At 44.0% G+C, this 12,388-nt stretch overlaps 1 protein-coding gene across 1 annotated transcript in view; it reads right to left on the reverse strand.

Moving 5' to 3' along the window:
• tenm1 (teneurin transmembrane protein 1) overlaps positions 1 to 12,388 on the reverse strand; it is a 153,030-nt gene that overhangs the window by 6,815 nt on the left and 133,827 nt on the right. Inside the window, exons 25-33 of the mRNA XM_037462334.2 lie at positions 12,019 to 12,213; positions 9,460 to 9,547; positions 7,718 to 7,914; positions 6,962 to 7,275; positions 6,200 to 6,372; positions 4,486 to 4,730; positions 3,430 to 3,723; positions 1,820 to 2,064; positions 1,081 to 1,223 (exon numbers count right to left, since the gene is read on the reverse strand). Coding sequence (XP_037318231.2) covers positions 1,081 to 1,223; positions 1,820 to 2,064; positions 3,430 to 3,723; positions 4,486 to 4,730; positions 6,200 to 6,372; positions 6,962 to 7,275; positions 7,718 to 7,914; positions 9,460 to 9,547; positions 12,019 to 12,213 — 1,894 coding nt within the window. The remainder of the gene's footprint in view (positions 1 to 1,080; positions 1,224 to 1,819; positions 2,065 to 3,429; positions 3,724 to 4,485; positions 4,731 to 6,199; positions 6,373 to 6,961; positions 7,276 to 7,717; positions 7,915 to 9,459; positions 9,548 to 12,018; positions 12,214 to 12,388) is intronic.

The following is a 12,388-nucleotide window of genomic DNA, read 5'->3' on the forward strand; positions in this document are numbered from 1 at the left end:
CTTCAAAAAGCTGGGCAGGAACAAGATGCTAAAAATGCTTACAGATGTTTTATTTATTACTATCATTAATAAATATTCCAGTATCTTATTTGTGGTACCGTATCAAAAGTATCGAGTATCAAAGTATTTTGAGAGGTATAGTATCGAAGTCATAATTTTGATATCGTGACAACCCTAATGAACACACACACACACACACACACACACACACACGTGTTCCTTACCAATAGTGGGCACACACACCCATTCACGCCAACAGCTGTGCCACGCAGATTATTAAGACCCGATCATCACGAGCCAATAGCAAAGCTGTGTGAAGCGAACCAGCAGCAGAGATGAGAGCGCTCTCAACGACCCTGCAAAGACTGTAACTTGAGGGGAATTGTTGAACTGTGTTAACAATGAGGGCGTCCGAACATAGCTGCTGCCACAGCTAAAGGGGCCAATTGATGGTAATGCCATTGCAGGGTAGTGCTGCAATTTATGAAGTGTCTTTCCAACCAATTTTTCCGATTCTGAAGTGAAACCATTTTCGCGTTACAATTGATGGCCTCGGGGAGTCTTTCAGGATTTCTTGTCCCACACAGACGTACGAGTGGAATGTGAAAAGGTGAACACATTTTCCCATGCCAGCCGGCAGCATACTTATGTTAGCTCATATTCATACATTCACTTCACTCGGATCAGGCAGCTCAATGTGCCCAGAAAGAGGTGGGTGGGTGGGGGGGGTGGGGGGGGGGGGGGGGTTTGGTGGCGCGGCTCCGAGCCAAGGAGGGCGGGGGGGATCTCGTATTTACAGCTGTGGTAGACCACAATCTCTTCAACTCAAAATATGGCTTTCTCTATTCAGACCTTTAACCGTGGCAGCACGGCTGACTCAAAGCCAGACTTTGATACCACTCAAGTTATCGGTGTCAGGAGCTGTGACAATGCATTCTGCTCAATGAGTTGTGCTCGCGTGACAATTTTATGCTCGATTTAAAGGATCCATTTCAAGATGACTCATTGCACAATGCAAATATTTTAAATGTGTGGCAGTCGGCCGTAGCCACGTGACCGTGAGGGCATGTGTGTACGTACCCGTTTGTCTGTAGCGTATGGAGCTTATGAAGCCATTATGGGTGAGATGAATGGTCTTGACAGTGCCAGAGGCCTCGTCGTAAGTGAAGGTCACCAGGGTGGAGTCATAAACCACCTCGGAGAGCCTCGCGGCTGGAGTGTACCTTGAAAAACAATGAAGAAAAATAAATGACTGTGAAATAGAAAAGATGATAACTTACAGGTAGAATAAAAGAGTAGAAAAACAAAATGCACGGTACAAAATACAAAGACCCCCCCAGGGCCATTGAGGAAGAAGTTCCACCATCCTTTAACATTTCATTAAAATCAAACTGGCCGCTGGGGCACTTATGGCCCCTCAAATCTCCAAAACTGGGCTGTTTGTTATAGGCTCCCCACCATGCTGAAGCACTGAACATGCTAAATGCCAAAACACGGCCTGAATCAGTCCCCCAACTTTCACCAATCAGATCAGTGGTGTCTGACATAGTGCGATGATCCAAAACGTGACCTTTAATCAGTCCCCACATTAGCCTAATCAAGAGTCATTTGCAAGGACAGCTGGGTGTTCGGTGTGATAGCGCTTTTACATTTTGGAGAATTGGCTTTAAATATACCACCTTCATCAAGCCAATCAGCCTTGCGTTATCATACGGCTCGTTGACAATAAATTCGTCAAATTCAACTGGCGGCATCGCCTATCTCGCCTCCTCAAATCAACCGATGCAACCAGCAGCGGGTCCGGTTCCTGCGATCGTACCTGTAGATGACGCCGCGTCCTGTTCCCAAGTACTGGGTCCTCAGCAGCCGCCCGTCCAAGGTGTAGTCCTGCATGAAGGAGGACTGGCTGTCTGCCGGAGTGTATATGTTCCTGTAGTAGCCGATGGAGAGGAGCGACTGCAGGGAGTGTTTCACCATGCTGGGCATCGTCACGGCGACCAGGCGGTCTGTTTGGTCGTACTCAAAGACGTAGCGGCGCTGGCTATGCAGGAGCAACATGATGGACTGCGGGGACAAAGACGGATGCAAGGCCGAGTTATAATCCTGCAGCTCTGTGCAGTGATGGGTCTGTTCTTTCTTTGTCTGATACTTTATTTTTTATTTCAATGTCATTTGGGGAAAACTTCAGAGAAAACCTTGGTTTTAGTTTGAGGACTATTTATTATTCAGTTAAGGCGAGACAACACAAAAATATAGTTTGCACAATATTGCTTCTAGTTAAAAGAGTGTTAGGGTTTATTTCACTACAATTTGTCTATTTGAGTCTATGGATATATCCTAAATTCACCAGATGTTAGCATTAGATATGGCACATTTTCATTTTTTATGTTAAATGTCTTTTTCTCTATGTACGTAATCAAGTGGGCGAGTTTAATTTCAATGTCCACCTGTGAAAATCTTGTTAACCCGATTTACCTGTAGGTTCTCCACTTAATTATTATACTAAATCCAGATAACTGGAGCTTTTGGTTTTTCAGAAATTTTGTTCAGTGTTACATTTTTATTTAATTTTCAGGGAACATTGATTAAAAATCTTTGCCTGCAGACCTAAAAAATATCTCTATATAACTGCCAGGTATAATATTAATGTATTAATAATATATGCTGGTATTAACAATTTCAAGATGGTTCTGTAATATAAGCTCATTTGCACAAGCCGACATGAAATATATTTCAGGCTAAATATAATTTAATTAAATAACTGCATTCATCTTAATGATTGAAAGTACAGCTGCAGGTAGCTCTGACCTTTTTCACACACATGAAGGAAGACACAGCACCTCTGTGCATGTTGAACAACATTTCAGAACCGACTTTCAGGAAACCACTGGTTTCTTTTCCTTTCACCACAGAAAATCAACCTGCAGAGCCTCTGAACCCGTTTTAGGTACTTAATTCATCACAATGATTATCTTGGCTGCTTATAAGGCTCCCAAAGCCACAGTGCTGTTGTGCAGCTTTAAGTGCACACTGATTTAAAAAGTCTGCATAAGTGAACTCAGACATAATCTTCACTCTGCAAATTGATTTTCAAAGTTGAATAAAACGAATGGAACCTAGAGGCTACCTCAAAGGAAGGAATACATTTAGATTTTTTAGTATAGCACTATAAATGATTTCAATTTGTTTTCAATTTGTAGTTCTTCATTTCAAACAACACAAGAGCCTCTCACAGTTTTTTCGTTTTGCTTTCCACAAAAATCAGCTTGAAGCAGCGAGAAAAGGAAGAGCAGATGTGTGAGAGTTTTGCAAACTCAAAAGAAAAAAGCCATCAAAGAAAATCTGACTAACACTACGCCCCCCCCCCCCCCCCCCCCTCTTCCCCTCCCTGCACATCGATAACATGCTTTCCATTTGCGCGGGTCGTACTTTATCTGCGTATGTGTAGCTCCAGATCTTTCCGTTGATCCAGGCCCTGGACACCACCCTGTCGTTCTCATACTCCAGCCGCTCGGACCAGTCTCCGCGGTGAATGGATGACAACAGGCCTCCAGCAGAGTAGCTGATGTTCACTTCGGTGTATTTGCTACTGGGGGACCAGACCACGGGCCGGCCCAGCGAGTCGTACTGGATGTGAAGGGTGAACTTCCTGTGGTCGTCGTATATCTTCCCTACTCTGGTGCTCTGATCAAAGTCTATGGACAGCAGGTTCCTGTTGTGTGCCTGAAAGAAAAGCATTGAAATATCGGCTCGTTGTTTTTCATTTTACTGCTTTTTAAATCACCATGCATAGATAAATATGGTCGCAGACAAGCAATTATGAATAAAGTGCCATGTCGGTGTTGGACAGATATTTCATTAGTTTGGATAAATGCATTCGAACATTCAGAACAAACTGGACCTGCATAACAACAATTAATCAAGTCAAGAAATGAGGCTTGGACATTGCCTTTTAGTTAATACACATCAGATAAAATGTTCTTATGAATTTTGTGGGATTTTACTTTTTGTGCCAAGAAAAAAGAGAAGAGAAGTTGCAGTTGGCGTGTGTGATTTGTGGAAAGTACGGTGAACGGGTTCTGAGTCATCTCACTCACAGTGACGGCATTAGACTCCCAAAGCAGCTAACACCTCATGTAGCGGCAAGCTGGGGCACACAACAGCTCTATAGATTGACTCAAACAATTGGGAGGCTCTCTCCGAAAACATTTCACTGAGTGACTAAGTGTCCTTTCTGTCCTTTTTGATGCGACTGTGTAAAGGTGGATGGCAACAACTTTCGGTAAACTCTGTGTACTTCAAGGACGCGTGATGATGTTTGACGGTTCCCACCGGTTTCCATATAAAGCTGCTGGAGTTTGGATGCTTACTGGTTACCACAGTGGTTTAATACAGGTTGTCTTTTTGAAGTAATGAATTTAGGGGACTGGATTCTCTATATAATCTGAGTTAGCTGAAGAATAAGTGGGTGATTTAGTGCTTTACCCTGAGCCTGCGTTCATAAGTGCTGTAGTTAGTCTTGCTCTGCTCCTTCCTCTGCCTCCACTCTATCAGGCTGGGGGCGTGGTCTCCAGGAAGGCTGATGTTACAGCGGCTGGCCGTGGGACTGACTCCTCCCCCGCTGCCTCCTGGGAGAAGGGGCTCGGTGAGGAGCGACAGCTCCATCCCGCTCGCCAGCGTCACGAGGAAGGACCCGTCGGCGCTCACTCTGTATGAACTCTGAGCGTGGTCTGGAGGTGTTGGGACGGTCACACACACACGTAGAGAGATGCGAAAACACAAAACAAACAGGTGTGCCAAACCACATATGCACACATATGAAAAAAAGTGTGAAAAAACAACACATTTGGCTGTACAAAACAAGTAAGAAACACAGTCCTAAGCTACAGACGGTAACTACATAATTGCTTTGACTACAAGTTTGGCTTTTTGTACTGAATAAACGGCTTAAGTTTTCTCAACAGCATCAGTGCATTGTACCCCCGTGATATCTTTGGATGGATGGAATAGTTCTGCTCTAAAAGAGACCATTCAAAAGAAAGATGCAGAGAGCGATAAAAAAAAGAAAGAGAAAGTGAAAAGGGTACCAGTGTGTTTTCAAAAGGTGCAAAAAAAACGTTCTCAGAATTCTTTCGTTTGCTGTAAACGTTTTCTACGTAGGTTTTGACATATGCCTGTATAACTTTGTCTTATGCCCCTATCGTAAAAATGCATAGAATGTAATGCAGCTAATGAACTGCACAGTAAAGTATATTCCTTCCAGCAATATAAAAGCATTTCTTTCCATACACATGGTTATTGTCGTCTTAGACGCAGGGCAAGGCAGTGAGTTTCTGGGGGGTGGAAGTAAAAAGGGGCAGAGGGGTCACTCTCACAAAATAGGGGGGTATTTCAGCTCTTCCCTGGCAGCTCTGTCATACTCTGCACATGCCTGCGTTTGTGCAAGTGCACTCTGTGTGTGTTGGAGCAGCTTTTCTCTCCCTGCAGTCCTGTCATTGTGACAACTGCTGGAAAGCAATTAAAGAGATGACATGAGAGGAAACTGCTCCCATGAGCGGCTTCTCCACTCCACTCTCATTTTCTCCTCTTCTCATCTCTGCCCTCGCTTCCATTTTTTTCTCTTCATCTAAGGCTATTAATGCGTTTCACAAAACAGTCTGTTCTTCCAATTTTTTGAAAATCATATACATATACTGTACGTATATTATGTTTTCAAGTATACTTTACTTACAATTGGTGTGGTCATGTGACAAGGTGTATTTTTTATAGAAAGGGACAAATCCTTTTTTTTCAAATGCCGTGACTCTCTCACTCACACATCCACTGCAACCAATGACGAATATACAAAACAAAATAATATAAAAACACAATAGGTTTGACCCGACCAGAATACCAGTTATGTTACTGAAGTTTGCCAGTCATACATTTTTAAACGTTACTGTGCCCTCACAGTCTGCCTCTTTTTCCTCACACATCTGTATATGCAGACCCCCCGGGGATGAGTCAGAAGTGGCCTTTCGACACGTTGGTGGTAAGCTCGATGGGGGTTGATGCTCTGTGGCGAGGGTATGATCTTTCCTATGTGGCGAGGCGTGAATTCAGGCGTATATATTACACCTGCACCTCCATAGTTTCTTCAGCTTACCAACAATCCAACCGACTTCTATCGGGTGTGAATAAACACTTGATGAGGCCTTACCTTGTCTGAAGGTGTAGATGGTGTCGCTGGCAGACAGGTTGGTGCTAGTGACAAAGTTCTCCCGGGTGGACGCGTCGACCTCCACCCGAGACCAACGTTCAAGGTTGCCGTGGAAACCGCTCACCTCACCCGTGGGGAGGGTGATGTTGGTCACGCGGCCCTCACTGTTGTACCTTGGAGGAGAAACGCAAAGAGGATGATGCACAATCACTTACCTGCAAGCACACACACAGACACACACATACAGATAAGTTTGTCTCTTCGACAAATAGCCATCGCTGTGCACTCGCACAAGCCAATAAACGCACGTATGCATACGCACTATCACTACGTTTCTCCTGTCGTGCACAAACATCGCCACAGAGTAACTGTCAACTGTGATTTATACGTGTAATTATCCAGTTGTGGAACTTGAGACACAGGCTCGGTCCGCGGTGAATGATTTAGACGGATGTGTTTTTGTGTGTACTATACGCGTGATAGTAAACATGTGTGTGATTAAAGTGTTGCAAAGACGTCCTTCAGATAATCAGTCACTAAAGCAGAATTTAGACAGAAAAAAAAGTCCCTCCCAGTTTACTACAGTGATGGTCAACCACCAGATGGCACTCACATTTCACACCGAAAACGCAAGCTCTGACTCGCATTAACACACACACACACGCATGCAATTCCAAGTCTGCGCATGCACAATGAAGATGCCAACCATGAATAAAAGAAAAAGTGAAAAAGAGAAAAAAAAAAGAATAGACTAAAACTTACTCATAAACAGTGGTCCAACTGTTCTCATCACTCTTGGTTGCTAGGAGACCTGTGTTGCCATGGTAAGTGATGTGGGCGATGTCATGGCCTTGGGCTGACACCTTCCTCAGTGTTCCACTGTTGCTAAGAGACAGCCAGTACACCTGTCCACCAGGTAGTGCCAGCCAGAGAGGCACTCCACGAGCGTCCCTCCTCACCTGCAGCCCGCGGCCGTCGCGACTCGTCAGTCCGGACAGCTGGCCGTCCGAAACGTAGGAGAAGTTGTACAGGTAGTGGCCGGTGATCAGGTGTTTGGTGTGCATGTGGGAGCCATTCTGTCGTGGAAACAAAGAGATAGGACAGCTAGTCCTCGATGCACAAATACGTTTGAGTGTTGTGTTCCCAGCACACTTTTGTAGCTGCATAGAAGTATTCAACGATTTATATCAGTGCACGTTGATGCATGTGAGCGGGACCGACTGGCCAGCTAACAGCCTCCACGCTGCGCTCATTAGGGGTTTACAGCCGACAACCTTGACGTGACCGAAGGCTCTGTCTCAGCTACTCTGATGTCTAAGAAATATCGGTGTATATGTCTCAACTTGTTTTAGTTTAGTAATGCGTAAATCCAGGGCAAACACTGAATTTAAAATTCCTGTGAACTGGGACAGTAATGGTGTTGGCACAAAATGCTTTTGCTCTTGTACTCAGGTATGTAGACGTTGATTTAAAAATACCCCTCGTCTAGAGACTGGTGATGGCTCTGGCATTGTGTACCTGGCTGAAGAGATACAGCTCCTGGTCCAGTGGGGAGCTGATCTCCATCAGTCCAACTGGGCCGGGCTGAGGCTGGTTGGGGCTGACGGCTCTGATCCGGATGTTGCCCACGTCAGCAATATATAGGGTGCCGTTGGGGGCCACGGCCAGCGAGGAAGGGGCTTTGAGACGAGCGTCGCGGGCGTAGCCTCCATCTCCTGATAGGAGAAAAACAAAAAGACGATACTTGCGTGAGGACAAACTCTTTAGTGACATGAAAGCAGAAGCGGAGGCCCCCCCTCAAACATTCTTCAGAGGCCGAGAGACAACACACCCGTCTCGGCAAAATATGAAGATCCCATGTAGCCGCTTAAGCGTTTATCAGTTTAACTCAGGACTTGGGATTTGTTGGGATGCTGCAGGTTGCCAACGATACGACCACCGTGATAGGGGCCGCAGCCCATCAGACGGCGGTAGTGGGCGACTGAATGCAGTCAGATGTTTTTGGTAGCGCAGCAGGATTAGAGCCCGGGTGAGACCCTTTAGATGCTGTCAGCAGTAGGCCCAGGGCCTCTGCTGGCTCTGTGCAGGCCGCAGGGTGGCATTTTATCTCTTGACAGCATGCACCGTGTGTGTGTGTGTGTGTGTTCATGTTTTGTATTTGCGGGCGTGCGCTCCCACGTGTGCGCATGTTCAAAGACACTGTGTGACTGTTTGCGGGGAAGGGATGGAAACGGAAAGCTTCTGAAGAGAGTAATCATCTGTTAACAGCGAGACATGATTGAAAATATGCAAAGTACAAGCGAAGGAATAGCGATGGTTACAACCCATTGGCTCGTGGCATGTGAGAGACACTTCCCTCCATTTTAAATAAAAAAGAAGCCGATTTTTATGAACAGAATTAAATGATAAAATCACATCCTCTGACACCTACAATGGAAGCGCGGCCTAACTGTCAAAAGAACACCGGATTATTTGTTTGGTCCTTTCCTCCTTCACTTTATTACACTCGAGGTGCCCCTCCATTAAAACACTGACCAGTTAAATCCTTCAGCAGCTAGATTTGATTCGCTGTAATTTGAATGGATTTGAAAGGTTTCTCTCAGGCTGGTTCCTACCGAAATTTAGCTGCAGCTTTTTGCGAATGAGGAGTCTCCTCATGAATACAAATACAACCGCAACCCACACACAGACACACACACACTCTCTGTATACCAGACACGCATACATTCACAAATCCAAATAACTTGTGCTTACTTTCCCATGTGACATAATGGATAGTCATTTCCTTCCCGTATATTGTCTCCATTTACACAAAACATCATTATCTTAGTCAAAACAGCCCTTCTCAGGTAGTAAAATTCCCTCTGAAATCAATAATTTAGACACATTCAAGGAGAGAAGAAAACAGTGCATAAGACAGTTGAAGGATAAAAAAGGTTCCTCCCAAGCTCAGCTGATAAAATCATTAGCCGGCAGGGACACAAGATGTAATCACTCAATATCAAGACACACTGACTATTTCAATTCATTTAAGTCATGTCAAAGCTTTTAAAGTGTTCTGGCTTTGTTTTCCTCCTTACACATCTGAAGCAGACCAAATACGATATGATCTGATTACATTTTTAATTGCAGTTACATGCTGTTTTTAGTACAGTAATCCTATTATACACTATTTAATTCTTTCACGTTACTTAATCCTACACTCGCACAGGGTGTGTGTGTGTGTGTGTGTGTGTGTGTGTGTGTCCCTGATGACCTACCGGAGAAGCAGTCACAGTTGGGGTCTATCTTGCAGTCACAGTCCGTGGGGGCTCCAGAGATTACCGATATCTCCCCGTTGGTTGACACCTGTGAAGTGTTCAAAAACGTCACACACACGACTACCAAATGCTACATGTGATTATTGTTCAAAGGAGAACGATCTCCACAATGTTCATTTTTTGTTATTACAATGAGAATGAGCGGGGAATACAGATTAACAACATGAAAACGATGTCTGCTGGTGCTTCAACTAAACTACTGAGGATGATATCTCAGGTAAATATTACTGTGTTCTTGTTTTTTGTGAATCTTCAGTGGGTGGCTGGGGCTTCGCTGACAGATTGATTAATGTTTGAGGGTTGAACTTCAGCTCTTCAAACAAATTAAAGTGGTTGCCCTGATGGAGACTGCTAAATGAGGGTGAAAACTGCAACACCAACATTTTGATTTTGATGCATCTTCGAGGGGTAATGTTTTCTTAACTGGTCCAACGAGAGCATACAAAATAATTTGGTTTATTGGCTTTCTTGCAGAGAGAAGAGACCTCTAGAGCAGTAATTAACACTTGTGATATTGTGTATATTTATCCCTCGTCCAAGCAACATATTTTAAGCTGCCATGTGTCTGCAAATTTTTTTGAATTTATTAGGACAAGAGGAATTTAGGGAAGTTACGGGTACTGGGAGTCCAGCTGTTAGGGTTATGTACAGCCTTACAAAAAACAAATTGCATCACCAAGATGTAACTTGTTTAATTAGAGAACTTTATGGGCTTTAGGCAAGTTTTCTTATTGTGACTCACCGAGCAAGGCTAATTGTCTAGCTAAGCACAAAGTCTGCTTCCAGTCTTCACATCTGCTGCTGGCGCGGTAGTCTTATATTTAACCTGAGGACACAAGCGTAGCTTTCATCTCCTCATCTGAGACTGAGCTGGAAACTACCAAACATGGCCTCTTCCTTTAAAAGGTGATGATCTCAGTCTATGTTATCAGGCATCAGGAGTGGAAAATTAATCCTAAAAGACTTAAAAATAATTATGCACATTCAGTTCCAATTTCAAGAGATTTCATCCACTTGTTCTAGGAAAACACTTTCCTCAAGTCGGCCTAATCAGTTCTGAGATCGCAGCAGGAGGACCTTCCACAGTTGGTGAAATATAGAAAGAGCTTTTGATATAAAAAATAAAAAATAATGACCATCTTCTTCAGAGATTGAAACGACTCTCGTGACTCGTATTGGACGAAAATGGTCCATTTGAAAAAAGTATGCCCACTTCACTCAATTGAAAACAAACAAGCACATTCAAACCGGAACTAATTTGAGGTGAAGAACTCACCTCAAATCTCCTAAATCATGCAGATTCCATAATGCCCCAGCCTTTATACAATATTAAAAATTAAATTTAACCCATATTGGTTATGGATTTTGGGTCCTTGATATTATGGCCAACTGCTTTTTGTGAGCGTGTGTGTGTGTGTCTAGAAAAAACGAGATGCCCATTCCAATTGCAGTGCCAAAGCATTGCCTTGATACAAAGCACGTTCACATTCAATAAGGCTTGTTGTGCTGAAAAACTAAGTAACGAACTGCTGGCTGAAGGACAAATTATGCCACATTTGTCAGTCATTTAAGATGAAATGTAGCGGTTAATTTGTGCGTCATTTTTTTATCAGTCCAAAACATATTGTCAGGCTGTACCTGTACGCAGCTATTCTGTCTCACAAGTGATTTCATTTAGTTTTCCCTGCATTAGAGTGTCTGTCAGGTTCTTTAAGGTGTTGATTGCCCTTCAGAACCGATGAGGAAATCTGCAACACATCATCATTAGGTCTGTTTCATGGCTCGTTGTCTTAAGGTGGTTTTGTTCACTCTCTAAAAAGGAGCGTCTGGTTTCTGCTGAGTGTTTGTTGTAGCCTTCATAAATAACACTCAGGTGCATGAGATACCGCGATGCATGATTAATGTGGGCCCGGACAAACGGTGCATAAAAATAAAATGGACAAATACAGTGAAAAGGTCTTGACTGCCCTTTCTAAGATGAGAGGCCAGACTCCATCAAAAAGGCATCTGAGGTTTTTTTTATGTGCCTGTCTGCCTCCACATGGACTCAGTGTGGTGCTGCTGACCACAAAGGGACTATTGATTGCGGCAGCAGCGACATCTTTGTGTAGCTCGTGCCCGAATGGAGCTTTGATTGCATGCTGTTTGTAAAGCTAATGGAGAAAAAAGTATATATTTTTTTCTGAAAAGTGAAAACTTGCTTTGGGGATTTTTTTTTTTTTGGGACGCATTCAATTTCCCTATGTGCATTTGTAACACTCTTGGCTTCAGAGCATCTGTGACCACAGTAAACAACTTGACCGCAATGACAAGTGTGAAGGTAAAATTGTGGGTGTTGTATGGCAACATATCAATAAATGCGATCCTGATGGATGTAAGATGGATGGTGAGAGTCACTGACATCCATCATCGGCAGATGCCCTTCACAGCCCAATTAGAGCCTCCCTAACAAAGAATGAAGAGTAACTATGCATTTTTATTTTTCATTGACAGAATGACCTGTTGGATGCGGTTGATGCGCCTCTCGTCGGTCTCAGCGATGAACAGCGTGCCCAGGTGGGACAGGGCGATGGCCTTGGCAGCCTCCAGGGTGGTGCGCACTGCCGCCCATCTGACCAGGTGGTGGTCGATACCTGGAACCTGGCAGTGGATGGGGCGGCCCGCCACGATGCGCACCTGAAGACTTTCTGATACCTAAAGTGTAAACCCAGCCCCCCCCCACCCCCAAAGTAAATTATGTACTAGCTTATAACAGAGAAACAGAAAGTATGTAATTACAACTGCGTCCAGTAATTATTTAGGGTAAGTGGAATCATTTAGCCATTGTTGATCTAATGCATTTAACTTCACATGACTACGTCCTCTAACA

This window comes from Pungitius pungitius, chromosome 2 (genome assembly GCF_949316345.1).
Source record: "Pungitius pungitius chromosome 2, fPunPun2.1, whole genome shotgun sequence".
Lineage (NCBI taxonomy): Eukaryota > Metazoa > Chordata > Actinopteri > Perciformes > Gasterosteidae > Pungitius > Pungitius pungitius.